The sequence below is a fragment of the Falco punctatus genome (assembly GCF_963210335.1).
Source record: "Falco punctatus genome assembly, chromosome: 2".
Lineage (NCBI taxonomy): Eukaryota > Metazoa > Chordata > Aves > Falconiformes > Falconidae > Falco > Falco punctatus.
The window spans coordinates 106,364,249-106,381,123 of NC_137581.1; the positions used below are offsets into that span (position 1 = coordinate 106,364,249).

Consider the following 16,875-nt stretch of genomic DNA (forward strand, 5'->3'; position numbering starts at 1 on the left):
GCCTCCCCCGCCGCCGCCCCCTCGCCCCCTCCCGCCCCTCCACCTGCGCCCGCCGCCCACCTGCGGCGCAGAGCAGCACGAGGGACACCACCACCACCAGCGGCGGCTCCATGGCGCGGCGCGAGCGGCGGGCACCCGGCACCGGCGGCTCCGTCCCCCCGACTCCCGGCGGGCACCTCCCCGCGCGCACCGCCCAGCAGGTGAATCAGTCCAGCCCCAGCCCGTCACTTCCGGCCGCCACCCGCCCCAGTCCCACCCCGACGGCCGCTCGGCGGCGCCCGCCCCCGGCGGTGGCACCTGCCGCCGCCCCCCGCCCCGCCCGGTGCCGCCGCGGACCCCCCGGGGCTGCCCGCCGGCGCGGCAGCGAGCGCCCGCACCCCTCGGCGGGGGGCTCCCCCCCCCTGCGCCGCGGCTCCCCGCGCCTGTCCCGGCGGCGCCGCCCGCAGGCAGGGCTCGCCGGCGCCTGCCCCGGCCCGGCCCGGCGGTACGAACGGCGCGGCGCGCTGGCCCGGGCGCGCGGGGCCCCGTGTGGGCGGGGGAGGGGTGCCCGTGGCAGCTGCAGCGGCGGCTGGGGTGCTGGCGGGGGGCACCGCTCCCGCCGGCAGCTCTGTCCCCGCTGCGGCTGTGGGCGCCTAAAGGGCTCGTCTTCGCCGGTCCCCATAGCAACGCTGCTGCGATGCCGTGTGCTCTCCTGTACGGAGCTTACGTCTTTTGACTGGAAGACCTGGAATGGGAAGAAGACTGGCAAGCGAGACAAAAGGAAGATGAGCCCGCTTGCGAAGGGGGACAGGCAGGTTCCCTTGGGGAGCGTGATGCTGCTGCGTGACACCCAAAATGGCAGCCCCGGCCAATGCTGGAAAAGCACGGTTTGTAACCACATGGAGCAATACCATCGGTTATGCTTGCCAGAAGATAAAACAAGGCTTGGCGATAACTGAGTGTGTTCTAGGAATTTATTCTGTGCATGTGTTACCATATACTGCAGTGGCAAAGCTCTTAACTGACGTGAACGTGTTTCTTTGGTTTATCCTTGTTAAGGGGTAAGTTGTATCGCTACCATACATGCTTTGTTACAGCCACAGCTCTGGCTGTATTAAGAAAGCATCCCCATAACCAAATATTTACACAAATGCCAAAGCTATGTGGTACAGATTTCACAGTCCAAATGGATTTTGAGAGGGAACGTATTGTTACTTTTGACATCCATAATAAAGTCTGAATACATTTTTATGTGATTACGTTCCATATGTACGAGACGAGAGTTTAAAATGCGACGTTCTGCCTTGTTGAAAACATCAGCTCAAATGGGTAACTATGCATAAGGGTATTTTCCTAAGCACTTGGCTAAAAAAGAGGCATTATACCTTACGTGCAATAAAGGATCCCTAGCGATGAAATCGGTTGTGTCCCCACTTCTGCTGTAATTATGAATATATGAATGTGCACGGACATCCTTCAAAATGGTTGTTTACTAAATAAAGCAGCAGCTTTTACTTGCTAGCTCAGAATTAGTTTTTTTGGTAAGCAGGGTAGATGCATTGTCTATTTCCGTGAAGGTTCAGATAAGTACTGCTTGTGTATTGTAAGGACACGACAATTCAAAGGGAGATCTAACAGACACAGTGAAAACACAGCTACCCAATAAGATGCCAGATCCTATACATAAAGTGTAGCTTTTCAGGTGGGGAGATCTCAAGCATCGTATTTAATGAGGGAACAGAATTGTCTTTCCCTTCTACAAAGGAACGAAAATACCATTCATGTAATATGACGCTAAAGGAACCAGTACCTCAAAGAAGGAATATTAAGATTTTGCTTTCTTCTGTGGTTTTATATGTGCTGCAGACTTGTGCTTTAGAGGGCAATCTGACTTGAGTATCCCGGGCTGACTGGGTGAGTGAGGGTTTTTTGCTATACACCCACTTATGTCAACACAGAAATTATATACCATGGAAAGTATGATGAGGCAATCACAGTCATTACAGAAAGAGAAAATGATTTGTCATTAGAATGGAGATGCTCACCCTTCTGTGACATAAATCCTAGCTAGTAATTAAAATAAATACTGTACTGCATTTAGGAAACATGAGGTCCACACTTCATCTAGCCTAGACAGACCTATTCCTGGTCCCTCGTAAATGAAAAGCAACACTGATGCGATCATGTTCACACTCCTGAAAATTGCTCACACTCCTGCGAATTAAGAGTATGTCAGAGTACAATGCCTACATAATTATTATTTTTAAAATGCAAAGAATCTTCCCCCTTCCCCACTGCAAACATTGGTCTGGCTAATAAGGCATAAAGCTACCAGACTTATTAGAGGATGTGACATATTGTGGATTCTCAGTGGCCTGTGCTTCCTGGAACGCTGAACACAGTAAGGGAAAAAGATAACTGTGAAAATGACCACTCACAAAGGAAAAGGTCAGGTTCAAAACTTTTTGAGCAGGTTTCTACCACTGCCAGCATTTTGGATTAAGTCCAAAAAAGGCTCCAGGGTGAAGGCAAAATCCAGTCAACAAGGAAGAGATATCCACTGGAGCAGAGGCTTGCGGTTCAGACCCACATTTTACAGATGGGTAATTGTTTAGCATTTTTTTTATGGAGAATGGTGTCTCATGCTCAGGAAACTGAAGATTTATGTTAAATATAAAAAAATAATTTCATGTGTTTAAAATCAAGAAAAACTTCAGTATGAAAACCCCTAAATGTATAGATAGCTTGAAATAAAAAAAATATTATTTTTTAAAAAAAGTTAACTTTTTTATTATTGTTACACAAAAAGCACAAATTCAGAAGTAATTTTAAAATTAGTTTACAAAATTATGTGATGGCACTGTTTGGTATATCCAGAACTAAAGTTTTCAGAACGTGAATAAAATGGTTTGCCTATTTCTGCAACTTTCCTCTACTTTTTGAAGGGAAATTATCCACCAGTTTCAACCTCAGGCTGCGAATAATTTGTTTTCCCTGATTTGGAAACGCTTCCTTATCTGCCTGACCTTCCAGAAAGTGAAATTGCTATCGATTTGGTTTTTCGAGGGGATGGGTGGAAGAGTATCACGTGAGGTTACTCGCAGGCTTGACCCAACAGAAGCAATGAAATGGAAGTCACCCACGCTGCCTTAACACAGGTCACACAGGATGTGACCATGGCATACAAGGAATACAGGATTTTTTTCTGTTTCGGTTTCTGTCCTGCACTGGAGAAGCTGCTGTGCTCAGCCACTGCAATTCTTGAGGGAAAATTCCCCATAGGGCTGTACAATTCCCAACACTGATAACAACATGTCTCCATAAGGGCAAGATGGCAAAATAGGGAAAAAAGATGAAGGGAAGGAGCAAACAGTACCCTGGGGATTTGGGGTCTGGATTTCTAAGTGTAGGAGGGAGTCACTGCATTTTCAAGGACACGTTTTCTTCTGAATCAGCAGAGTCCATTGGTTTACTCTGTCATTCAGGACAGAGCCAGCATGAGGGAGGATGCAGGGGTATTTGTCCAGGGGAGGGGAGGTGGGGTGGGAGGCTGGGACCATTTCTGTTCGTTAGTTGCTGGCTGCTGGTGTTAGGTTTGAGTCTGCCTGGAGGCTGGTCATTTAAACTAGAGGTGCCACAGTCCTGCTCTCCCTAGCCCAAATATTCCCACAGGTGTACTTGTACTGGAGCTCACAACACTAGCGGATGAGAGAGTTTGGGAAGCCAGGCTGGCCAAAGATGAATACCTTTTGTTTTCAGCCAGCTGAGCTCCCTGAACCGTCTTCCTGCTTATTTGCCTGTGCCAGCTGGCATAAAAAAAGGGGGGCTGGGAGGCAGGCAGGGAAAGGGCAGGATTGTGAATCAGCTGGAATCAGTTTAAGCTGCTATAGCACCACATCCAGAGCTGTGAGAAGGGGAAGGTCCAGCTTGCACGACCATTTTTTGCAAAATAATTTTTGGCATTGCTTTTACTGGTGTCTGTACCATGATGCGAAGAACGGGCATTTCTGTACTGCTAAGCTTTTTGGTGCTAGCTGTCCTTATCAGCATTAGTTCAACTAGCCCAGGGCAAATCAGGCTGATATGCTGAAAATAGCTGCCAGAGTCAAGAGACAGACTACATTAAGGTCTCATCAACATGGGGAGATTACAGCCAAGGATTTTAGAAGGCAAAGTTACAGAGTGCTAAGTATTTCATAATAAAGCGTTGAGCACAGGTTCTCACATTATGTCCCAACCGGCAGAGCCCAGAGCAGTGTAACAACGCTGAGGGGGGGGGGGGGGGGGGGGGGTGCAGCCTTCCAGCTTCCCCCAGGACGAGTCCAGCGAGGTATCAGGTATCGCCACCCCCTTCCTCACCTCAGCTTCCGCGAGGAGAGCACCCCGGTGATGCCTCGAAGTCACCGATCCACACGCGTGGGGTGACCAGATGACTAGGTTCTGCCTTCTTCTTTAACAACCTTGGGCTGTTTCCAATTAAGCTTTCATGCACTTGCTAACTTTTTATAATGGCAACTATATGCAATCCATTACTGGGGAAAATTAAGAAGAAGTAAAGGAAAAATTATCCAACAATAGCTGAGGTTTAATTATCTTCAATTTGGGTTAATGTTTTTCAAGCTGTCTTGTTCGGAGTTAAAATAACATTTAGCACCTCAATCAAGTGACAGTCGCTATCAGCCTAAAATTCACACCTTGCTATGCTCCCCTTTTTGGAGAGACAATTTTTAGCAGAGGCATTTTAAGAGTGCAGCAATTTACACCTTTGTGTCCCTGTGATATTAAAGTTTAGAAATATAATTTGCCTCGAATAATTTTCTCTCAGAGGTTACTTGAATGTTTGCATCGGTTAGATGCAGAAACAGCAGAAGGAAGAAACACCAGTCCCCTGAGTTGACCCAAACTTAAAGCTACATAGTTACGCTGTGAAAGAGAAGTAAAATCCATATAATACAAGATAATTTGATTAGTTCAAAGCCCAGAAGAGGAGTGCGTTGTGTGATTCATCTTTATAAAGACTACTAATGTTACATATCTTTTATAAGTTACATATTGGTATTCAGACTTTCATTGGATATGCGTGTGGCAGTAAAAGTGCAATGTCTGTTGCCTGGATCATTGACACAATTGACTATACAAATCTGTCCTGTAGCAAACTGTTTTTCTGAGCTAATATTCAACACAGTGACTCCTTGATTGAAGAAAACTTTTCTTAAGAGGAAAAATAGACGCTATTTTCAGAAGTGGTGAGGAAGTGCTTCTTTAGCAGCTGATCTGAAGATTTGCTGTCTCCAAAAGAGGTTACATTCACATTCCTCTCTCCTCTTTTCTCTTTTTCACTGCATTTCAGCTGTGACATTTGCTGATGCCTGTATGAGCCAGCAACAGCATTTCACAGAAGGCACATCCCTAGTCCCCTCTCTCCACTTTCAGTTTTGCATACTTTCCCATGTGCCAGTTTTGACAGAGCTTTGATAGTAATCTCACAACTCAGTGACCTACTGCAGTTCACCAGACTAGCAAATAATTACTTCCTTCCACTTTGCTGCGGAAATCAGCTTGGTTTACCTGCAGAACGGATTACTGACCGTTGCTGGTGCCACAAAAGCAGCACAAGCACAAGCTAAGAGGAGGTGAAGTTGTGAGAAAGGACTGGAAGAACAGGCCGATGCTTGTTGGTTGTAGCAGTAACTACATCTTCTCGGCTGCCTCATGAAATTTGGCCTTTAGAGTGAAGATAGCTTTATCATGGGACAGTTGTGTTGAAGCACAGCTACGCTTATGAAGAAGGGCTGCATTCCCAATCCTACAGCTGTCTGCTTGTAGAGGGAACACAGCATTGACACCCAGCATCCATCCAGAGGTTGCACCCCTAACATGGATCTTTAAACTTACAGCCAGAGAACAACAGCAGTTATGTGCTTCTTCACAGGGTTACCATGGGTTATGCTTGCTTTCGGTTGTATTCTCCAACCAGAGTTGCCCAGCACTGAGGGGGAATTCTTGCATTGCCAGGCTGGAAGTGATCATGAGAGAACTGAAAGGCCAAGGGAAATCTGGAAACTACTCATAAATAAGCAGAGAGGTGTAAAAGCTGGCATCTGTGCATAGGAGGAGAATGTTTGTAGTTTGTTTTTCTAGTGCCCAGAAAAAAAGGGATTGTCTTGTGAGAATCGAAAGGCAGGACTAGGAACGGGATCCACACTTGTGAAGGAGAGGAGAAACTGTGTCTGAAATCCAGGAGCATTCATGAGCTAAGAGTAGTGGGAAGGGATTTCTCCATCCCTTTATGGAGTACAGTTGAACAGGCAGTTAATCACAGATATGCCAGAGGCAATGGCATTTCATACTTTATCCCAAAATTAACTCAGATCAGTTTTAATAGTGCAGAACTAGCAGCTGATGGTGGCTTGGACTGCATTATGAACTTTCAGATTATTTTGTTTGTGCCATGCGTTTATAAATAGTGCTTTAGCACTTACCAGCCTCTTTGGTGTCTGTGTCTACCACTTAAGACACCAGTGACATTTTCTGAACTGCTACTCAGCTGCCACTGTCCTACTGTGCATCCAAGTTTTTCTTGGTTGCCACTGCTGACATTGCCCAGTCACTACTAAACTGCTCAAAGGCCTTCCCTGAGATGAAATCTGGAAACCCCTGAGGCAAGATCCTCCATAACCAGGGGAAATTACCCCTTCATACCAAGCTTGAAGGATACTTGTTAAGTGGTGTGAGGGACAGCCTGTGACCTGGAGTGCACAAGCCGGCTATGCAGTATTTCTCGCGGCTGTCTTAACAACTGTGTTGTGATACAACCATTAGCCAGTGCAAGAGGGTGCATTAAGATGGGAGCCAACTAGAAGTAACACTCAGTTCATCTGACATTCATTCACTTATTCTGCCAGTAAGACCAGATCCCACAGGCGTGCCTAGCGTGCTTGAAGGTCTGGGTACGAGCCAACAGTGGATGGAGGAACAGCATCAGCTCAAAAGACAGCAGGAGGAATAAAACAGCAGGGCAAAAATAAGAGATAGGGAGTGCAAGTACAGGATGGGAGAACAAAACGTTTCGTCTGCTACTGGCAAACCAATCTTTGCTGCTGATGTAAGGGAGGTGCTCATAGACCTCAAGAACAGGTAGGTAGGTGCCATTTCAGGTCCATCAGCTAGTTCCATGGAGTCAGTAGCTTAGATGCCTACGCTTCACTCCTTGTCCCACGCTTCACCTTTCACTCTTTACCAGTGTGAGGCACGGTGCTCAGCTGGCTGCTTTCTGAAATATTTCCTGTGTGGGTGTGTGATATTCCCCTTCTCGGGGGAAGCCTGGCTAGTTAGCTCAGGGCTGTAAAATCTGCTGGTCACAGGAGTTTAGGTGTTTCAGGGTAATTGCAACAGCTCTTAGAGCCAAGCTTCTCAAGGTATCTCAGTGCCAACTGCTGTTGTCCCCGACCGAATAGTTAAATAACGCTGAGAATCTCTGTGCTGGGGCCCACAGTTACAAAGATTCTGCCAGTACTTCCATCAAATACCTATTTGTCACTATACATTAAAGAATGGCAATATTCTCCAGTCTGTTTAGAAGCCTTGTACTGGTCAGTCTTTTCTTTTAAGACATCAGCTTCTACTGTCATGAAAAACAGAACTTTCATTAAAAATGAACAAATATCAGAACCTGTTTGAAGCTGATAGACTGGGGAGAAGACCTGCAGAAACCACAATTAAAAAACCAAAAATACCATTAACTTTTTTATCAAGGTTTTTTTTTTTTTTAATAGTGTCTCAGCATTTGGGGGTGTGTGGAGAAGGGATTTACTCGTAAGTTTTGGGGTTTCAGTATTACACAATAGGGTTTCCTAGACCTTTCTGAGATGGATGCCACCTTCTCCTCCTCCTCATTTCCATATACTCCTGCCTCTTCTGCCTAACCTTCAATGTCACCTCTTCAGGTTCCCTTCCTTGAATTTCATTTTTTTTCAGGTGGATATGTACCCAGGGTACATTTTACCATGGCAATCCCTAAAAGTCTGAAATTCTGCCTAGTAGTGCCTAGGAGCCTGAGAATGCTGAAATTGCTGTTGTGAGTCACTTATAGGTGTCCCTGCTTGAAATTATGTAGTGTGTCAAGGGGATACTGCACAAGCAGATGTGACTGTCTAAATAGCAAACTGTGAGTAAAATAGTCATACTCTTGGCCCCATGTTTCTTCCACTTCATTACGTTGTCCTCCATTTCCCTTACCTTGGGTACCGATGATGTACCGTCAGAGTAGGTCCAGCTGACTGATACACTGGCAAGTGCAACATAAACCAGCCTTTTTTCCTTATTGCTTTCCTCCCCATGACCACACCTGCTGGGTAAGGCAGGGACTTTGGCCCAGGGAACCCACATATTTTTTTTTCCAGGGTAAAGTTTCTGATTGTCCAAGTTAGAAGTTCTGGAGGAGCCTTCCCCCACGGGGGCAAAAATAAAGCTCTAACAACATTCAGTACAGAACTTTAGCAGTTTCTGGAATGGAGTGTATGACGTGACTGCTTGAGATAGCAATGGACATTACTTACTGACCCAAAGAGAAGCCCTCTCAAAAGTGCAGGTGTCTTTTGCTGAGATTTTTCTTCCCTGCCCAGTGCATTTAAACAGCATCTTGTTGTAACGGAGAGTTCCACTTTGTGATCCAGGTTGACTTGGATGCATTTCTAGTTGCTGGATCATTTAAAATCACACTGCTGTAAAATCTGTAAAAGTTTCACTTGTAAAGGGGTTTTTTTGTGGTTTCGTTTTTTAGGTAGGGTTATGTAATTTTCCTTCCTACTTTATAAACAGGCTAGGTTAGTCTCAATGGTGCTTTGTAATTACATTAGGTCAGGAAAAAATGCTGACAGTGTAAGGAATACATACTTTTACTGATAACAACCTTTGTAATGTGTTGTGTAACTGTTTACAATGAAACCAGTTTTAAATGGCCTCCCAGAGAACCAATGAAAAGTATTTGCTCAGTAGAAGTAGCCCATAACTGGAAGTCTAGTACTGTTAACCTGATGGAAAAGTATAATAATGCCATTGCTTATTGCAGGTGGCACTTATTGCATAATTGTGGTGTATTTGGGGACATTCTGCAAGTAGTCCTCTGCAAATATATGAAACTACTTATAAAATTCTGCAATTCATTTTTTCTGAAAGCATTTTTTCCCTTTCCTCCATGGTTTCAGCTTATTGCATCTTGTTAAGGCAGACTTCAGTGGTGAATGTCATTGTGAATTATATTTTAATCTTTCATCAATTAGTGAAATGCTCCAGGAGGATGAGCAAAATGTATTCACGAGTTCAAAGCCAAATGGGATGACATGGAGAGGACAGTGGGGAGGCCGGACAGCCAGAGCCTTAGTTTTACTGTTTGCTGAAATCTCTTGACTATTTGCTTCATCTGTCTGTTCCCTATTTTTTTCATCTGAATAATTGTATAATTATTTTCTTGTCTGAAAGGGACAGTATGAAAACCTAAGATCAATAACTTACACTTGGCAAAACATGTTGTCCTACCCCTTACTGAAGTGCAAGAAATGTTGCAGGTGCTGTAATGTCTTAGTATGTAATGCTTAAACATAGCACAATTTAATGCATTTTATGACCTCGCACTGGAAGTTCAGAGATCTGTTTACAGTACAGGGTGGCAAAGGCTGATGTTTGGTCTGCAGTGACATCAAAAGCAGCAGCCCTGGCCCTTCCCTCCCCCCCTGCTCTCACTGCTGGGTGCTACTCCTTTGTGCTTGGGCTGTGTTCATTGCCTTGCAGCCTCTGGGGAGATGGGATAAGGCAAATCCCACAGTTTAGGAGGAGGGAAAGCAGCATCAACCCGGGACAGATGAGGGTCAGGCCCCGCCTCTTTCCGCAGCAGCAAACTTTTTGATCAGCTCAGCTGCCTTGTGAAACCTTATCTTGAGACAACCCGGTATCGATGAAAGCCATTGATACTTCAGCTAAGTACAGGCTGCAAGAAAAGTCCTGGCACCGCTGGAAGGAAGGGCCCAGCTCACATGGAGCTCAGAGGTCAGAGCTTCCCCTTGCAAGGTGTCTGCTTCCTATCAGCCCCCAGGCAGCAGCTTGGGATGGCTTAGGCAGCTGCCAACACAGCCCTGCTGTTGGCAGCAGGCGTCTTTACCAGCTTGCTGAATCGATTCCTGAATCACTCACTGCTGGTTATGAATATACATATGAGGATTGGTTAAGAGGATGCATACAAGGATCAACATATGCTTTCCTGATAGCATCATTGGAGGAGGATCGGTTTTGCAAAAAGGCAAGGATGATTCTGTGGCTAGGATTATTACATCAGCTAAAGTGATTGCCATTTTAGCTGAATCTGCTATTAAAAGACTGGCAAAACTATATCTATTATTGTCTGGTTGTGCTACAGTGGTGTCTAAAGGCTCCACTTATGAGTGGTGACTCTGTTTCACCACGTACACCAAGTATACATAAAAAGATGTTGTTCCTTGCCCTAAGTAATGTGTCTACTCTGTTCTCTGAAGCTAATGTTTCTTTTTAGCTTTCCTAAAGGTGTGCAATTAAACTGTCATAATGAACCCAGCTATTTCAAGATACATTCTTGGAAGAGATAGGGAACTTTAATTTTAGTATTACTCTGATGATGATTGATCTCATATTGTAACCTCATAGCAGGTCAAACGTGACTGATTTTCAGCATGACTTCATTTTGTAACAGGCCCTTCTTTTTACGGCTGTAGCCTCCAAGCATTTTTTTCCCAGTCATTTAAGATGGTACTATTCCATATGTTTTCCTTTCCCTTCTGTTGGATATTATTACTCCAACAGCAGAAGCAGCAAAACAGCAAGTGCATCCACACCTCTGCTTCTCCAGTTCACTGGAAATCCATCAAATCAAAAAGCTTTCAGCTCATCAGCTTCAACATGAACTGAAGGGACCAGAAAAGGGAAGGAAGGAGAATGGCCCTTCTGTTTGTTCCTGCTTTTGCTGCCCAACGTAACTTTTAGGGGGTGGAGGCTGGGGGGTGGGTGGGGGTGGAGGGAGGAGGATCTTTGTGGAGGGAGCGGGGTAGGATACTCTAAAAAATATCCCTTTTTTAAAGCAGATGTTTATAGTTTGCTTTAGCTGGCCTGAAAATAAGTATTTTGTACATACTATCCTTTAGCAGCACAGACAAATCAGGACTGAAACCCAAGTATTTGTAGTCTTGACTAGAACTACAGAGGGTACACTTCTCCCTACAAATGGACTAAATACCATGAATTAATTGACCTTTTTTTGTAAAAAAAAAAAACAAAGTGAAACCCAAACCCCAACAAACAACACCCACTCAACATCTGACACGGACTTGTAATTTAATTAATTCATGCAAAAATGCATCAAAAAATTGGAAGTCTCTGAGGCTCGCTACTCCGGCAGAGGTGCTGCAGCATGGAGGATCTGGCCGAGGGACCATAAGGAGCTTTCTGAGAGCTGGCACAACCGAGAAGCGCAGGCAGAGGGGGGGTTCCCCTGCCTCCCCCCTGCAGCGGGAGGCGCTGAGGCCCTGCCAGGTGGCAGGTCTGGCTCAGTGTGGGGGGCCTGGGAGCGTGGGCGGCTCAACCCCCACACGTACAAATGCAGCCCCCAGGGGGCACAGTGCAGCAGTCAGGAGGGGCGAGTGTGGGCGCTGACCCCCTGACGGCTCCAAGAGGCCAGCTCCAATAGTGCTCATCACCCCCCAAGAGGAAACCTAGCCATGGTTTCCACTTGGCCAAAAGGCAGCGCCAGAAGGCACGTGGTGACCCTGGCAGAGCGCCCAGGTGAACACACAGGTGCCCAGGTCACAGCCGCAGGGAGTGCCGGAGCCTGTCACTGCTAGCGGAGGGCAGCAGAGATAACACCTGTGTGAGGTGCGACCAGGTGGGCCACCTGCTCAGCCTGGTGGCAGAGCTGGAAGGGGAAGCAGAGAGTTAAGGAGTGTCAGGGAGTGTGAGAGGGAGATAGGCTGGTGGAGCCACTCTCCACCATCGCTGGGGCGAATGCACCAGATGGACACATCGTAAGAAGTGGAGGCTCCCCTACCTACTTGCCACCAGGCACGAGGGGTCCTAAGTGACAGGGAGGAATGGAAACAGGTCCCTGGCTTGGGGTAGCAGGTGAATCACCCTGCGACCTCCTTCACCTTCCCAGGTACCCCCATACCATAGGTATGGGGCTCTGGAACGTGACAGCCAGGAAATCTGTGATGTAGACAAAAGTCTGTACAGGTCGGTGGAGTTACTTGGGGAGAGCTGGTCAACCCACGCCTGATGAACAGCTCTGCTAAGAAGAAAAAAAGGCGGTTGTCATCAGCACCTGGCTCTGGGCCTGGTGTCAATGGCTAAATTTCAGGGTTTTTGATCATCGGTCAATTTACACAGCACCAGGCCTGCTGGCAACAGATGGGGTTCACCTGTCTCAAGGGGGAAAAGGATCCTAGGTCAGGAGTTAGCAGGGCTCATTGAGAGAGCTTTAAGGTAGATTCAAAGGCGGAAGGGAATAAAACTGAGCTCGTTAGAGATGCGCCCAAGGGTGGCATGCCTGGGTTGGAGGTGAGATCAACTCCATTCTCAGAGGAACAGAGGGCCCAATAATGCTGACTGGACCCAGCCCAACGATAGGCAAGCCTGCTGCCTCCCTGGGGCTCGAGCAAAGGATGTTACTAGAAAAGTCCCTTGCCTGGCATGGCCCTCTGAGTACTGCCCCCATTACTGGTCTTCCAAGTGGGCAATGATGCGACAAGAAGTCTGAGTGCAATCAAGAGAGACCTCAGGGCCTTGGGGTGACTGGTTGAGGGGATCAGGAGCACAAGTAGTGTTTTCTTCTATCCTGCCAGTTGCAGGGAAGGATGAGGCACATAATCAGAAGATCTCACAGATCAGCACCTGGCTCTGGGCCTGGTGTCAATGGCTAAATTTCAGGGTTTTTGATCATCGGTCAATTTACACAGCACCAGGCCTGCTGGCAACAGATGGGGTTCACCTGTCTCAAGGGGGAAAAGGATCCTAGGTCAGGAGTTAGCAGGGCTCATTGAGAGAGCTTTAAGGTAGATTCAAAGGCGGAAGGGAATAAAACTGAGCTCGTTAGAGATGCGCCCAAGGGTGGCATGCCTGGGTTGGAGGTGAGATCAATAGTGCAGCAGAAGTGCATCTGTGCCAATGCCCAAAGCATGGGCAACAAAGAGGAGCTGGAAGCCCTCATGCAGCAGGAAGACTATGACATAGTCACCATCATGGAAACATGGTGGGGTGACTCGCATGGCTAGAGTGCTGCCATGGGTGGCTACAAACTCTTCAGAAGGGATAGGCAAGGAAGGAGAGGCAGTGGGGTAGCTCTGTATGTTAGGGACTGAGTTTTGACTGCCTAGAGCTTAATGATGGTGACAATAGGGTTGAGTGTTTATGGGTAAGGATTGGGGAGGGCCAATAATGCTGATACCCTGGTGGAAGACTGTTACAGACCACCTAACCAGGTTGAAGAGACAGTTGAAACATTCTACAGGCAGCTGGGAGAAGTCTCAAGGTTGCTCAGGGGGGACCTCATTGCTCTCTACAACTACCTGAAAGGAGGCTGTAAGCAGGTGGGGGTAGGTCTCTTCTCCTAGATAACAAGTGGTAGGACAAGAGGAAATGGCCTCAAGTTGTTACACCAGGGGAGGTTTACATTGGATATTAGGAAAAAATTTCTTCAATGAACGGGCGGTCAAGCATTGGACCAGGCTACCCAGGGAGGTGGTGGAATCGCTGTCCCTGAAGGTGCTTAAAAAATACATAAATGTGGTGCTTAGGGACATGGTTTAGTGGTGGACTTGGAAGTCCTGGGTTAAAGGTTGGACTTGATGATCTCAGAGGTCTTTTCCAACCTAAATGATTCTATGATTCTACGGAAAAGTTAAAAGATGTCCAGTGAGGAAAAATACAAAGTGCCTCTAAATTAAGTATAAACAGACAGAAGTAGATGGTTATGATACAAGTAATAACACCTAACTGCCTACTTACTAGCTATTTATGTTTCCTGGGAGAGGCTTTAAGCAAGGATTTAAATAAATTAACTTGGTGGGCTTTTTTTTTTTTTTTTTTTTTTTTTGGGGGGGGGTCCGGTATCCTTTGATGCCACTGATGATCAAAAGAAAAAGCAGAAAGGTGTTATGTGCAATGAAAGATGATGCCACCTGACAAAGCAGAGGCCAAGAAGGTGAGCAGATTGAAAGGATGTAAGAAAATTTGGACAGATTAAATCTCAACCAACACAGGACCGAAACAAGTAGTATTTTTGCGGTGGTGGGAAAATGGAAATAATGGAAAGGCACAAAAGCAGACATGGTATGGTCCAAGTGATGAGGGTGGAATAAAGATATGTTTAAACTAGAATTTAAAAAACAAGATTTTACCTGCTAAACTGGGGGAAAAGTGATGGCAGCAGCTTATCTACATGACTTTGCTATAACATAAGAAGCAAACACTTAGTAATTTAAGAGAACTTACCATGAAGTGCAAAACAATTACTTATAATGCAGATGCAATTCACCTCTAGTTGAAGACAGGGAATAAACTGAGCCTCAAGTGTGTCTTGGGCTACGAAGAGTCCTGTGCTGCCCTCAGGACCTGGATGAGGCTTTGTGCCACCTCTGCCTTGTGAGATCCTTTCCAGATGCCTCACACTTTCTTCTAATAGAATCTGTTGCCTTTCTCTGTAGGTCTGTATCTTTTACAGCATTTTAGAAGTGCCTAGTATCTCTTCAGACAGTCAAAACAATCCTGGCTTTTTGATGAGTTTACATTTTGCTTCAAGAATTTAAAGTGAAGACCCCACAATCTTCCCCTTCGCAATTTGTATTCAGGTTTCTTTGTCCCTATCATGTATCTTTGCTCACATACAAATGGGAACTGGGTGGCCTATTATGAATATGACAATATTTGTGTATTTACCAGTGCACAGAAGTTACTCTCACCAACCTTCAGGACCTCCACTGCCACCAGTAACAATCTGGCTGCAGGGACTGTTACCTTTATATGCAGAGATTTTTCTTAGGATCTAGTCCAAGACTCATTCCACCAGAAATACTTGAAACCTGCCCATGTTGGCACAAATATAAAATCCATTTTTCCCCGTTTGTTCTTCATTATCACAGATGAAATATATATTTAATAAAAACTGAAACCAAACAAATCCCCTCAAATGCTATTCTTTATTGCCAGAAAGGAAAAAGGTTGAGCCAGATTCTGATCTTTATGTTTCCACTGCTTATCTCTTATATTTGTTAACGGTTATAAAATGATCAGCTATTTTACAGCTGAGCAGAACACAGCCATGTTATAAACATCAAAGGCTGATCAGCTTGGAAACAGGGATTAGGAGATTTTGAAGCATGTTTCAAATGCATTAGAAACACACTGTGACCCTGTGAAACTGCCCCAAGTGGAAAAAGCTGCCCCTGTAGCTGTTGTGCCACCAGCTGAGGACCACCGTGGGAGAGGGCAGTCTGATGGATGCTGCTGACTCAGGGCAAAGGCTCATCCTGGGATTTCCAACACTTCTGGTGATATTCCACCCATTCTCCCTCTCTGGCCACTATAACTACAGGTATAGGATCCAAGAAGATGTTTTAGAAGAGGCAGACATCACTCTCTGGAGGTCAGGCTATCGATGTCTGACAGAGGAAGGTGCAGTTCAGTGGCACGGAACAAAAGCAACCCCTCTCATCTTACCCGGCACCCCATCTCCCTCTTCTTTAGCTTCTGTTTTTTCAGGCAATTCTGTTACAAAACAACCCTTCAAAAGTCTGCCTCAGAACCCCTGTGGGGACAATGAGTTGCCCGGGAGAAGCAAACAGCAAGAGGGAAGGGGGCAGATAAACCAGGAGCTTCTTAGGGCTCAGCTGGGGAATGTAGCATATCCTTCAGTTGCACCAAAGGAATGGTGCACTGGCTTGAGCATGACAGAAACAAAGAGGACAGGAGGAAACACAGCCTGAGAGAGAGGTTTGTCCCTGTTAAAGTGTTGGTGATACTTTTTAATAGACGTGGAGGTAAGGTACCCAGTTATAATCTCTTGTATTTGAAAATGTTGACCGCAGGCGATACAAATGAAGGATATATTAATAGGAGCAAATAAAGCTAGACAAATAATGTTTGACACTTCCCTACATCCTCTGCTCAGCTAACTCTACATTTCTACATTACGAGAGCTCATTGTTAAGGATACACGGGGAACAATCACAGCAAAAAATGCTTCAGGTAAAATAGGGTGATAAAGGCAAACAGTTCAACAATTTAAGTGCATTTTAAGCACTAATAAATTCGTAAGCACTGGTGAAGACATAATCTTTTAACAAAGTGAGGCAAGTAAACAAATATAAGAGCTACGTTTGTAGTTAGCCTACGGGAAGAAATAAGAAACAACCAAATGAATAAAATAACTCTTTGAGTTAAACAGCCTGTAGGGACCATTTAAATTCAAGCCAACACAGATGCCAGTTTCAGTTTTTAAAGACCAGGAGGGATGCTTAGAAATGCAAACCTTTTTTAAAAAAACTATTATAATATTCAGAATAATTCATTTAAAGACCTCCTTTTTCTGAAGGTCTTCAGGGTCTTAATTGTGTCTCTGAAGTGAGTGAGGCTATTTAAGGAAAAAATAACAGAAGCAGAGAAAAAGATACTGTTCAAGAAGATAATAAAAAGACAGCCTTTAAAAATGTAAAAGAAGCCTAACCTTCCAAGGAAAAAAAACCAAACAAACAAAACCCAACCAACAAACAAACAATCCAAACAGCTCACAAATATTTAACTGCATGCAAAACAAAACACTGTCTACAAAAAGGCCCTTATATTTTCAAAGATATGTTAGGAGTTCACAGCAAATATTGCTTT

The 16,875-nt window shown here is 45.5% G+C and overlaps 1 protein-coding gene across 2 annotated transcripts in view; it reads right to left on the reverse strand.

Moving 5' to 3' along the window:
* Positions 1-12,315, reverse strand: part of CXADR (CXADR cell adhesion molecule) — a 49,903-nt gene extending 37,588 nt beyond the window's left edge. For both annotated transcript variants that reach the window (XM_080374610.1, XM_080374609.1), the window contains exon 1: positions 61-12,315. In XM_080374610.1, the coding sequence (XP_080230736.1) occupies positions 61-112 (52 nt within the window). In that variant the 5' untranslated portion in view covers positions 113-12,315. The remainder of the gene's footprint in view (positions 1-60) is intronic.
* Positions 12,316-16,875: the final 4,560 nt, after the last annotated feature.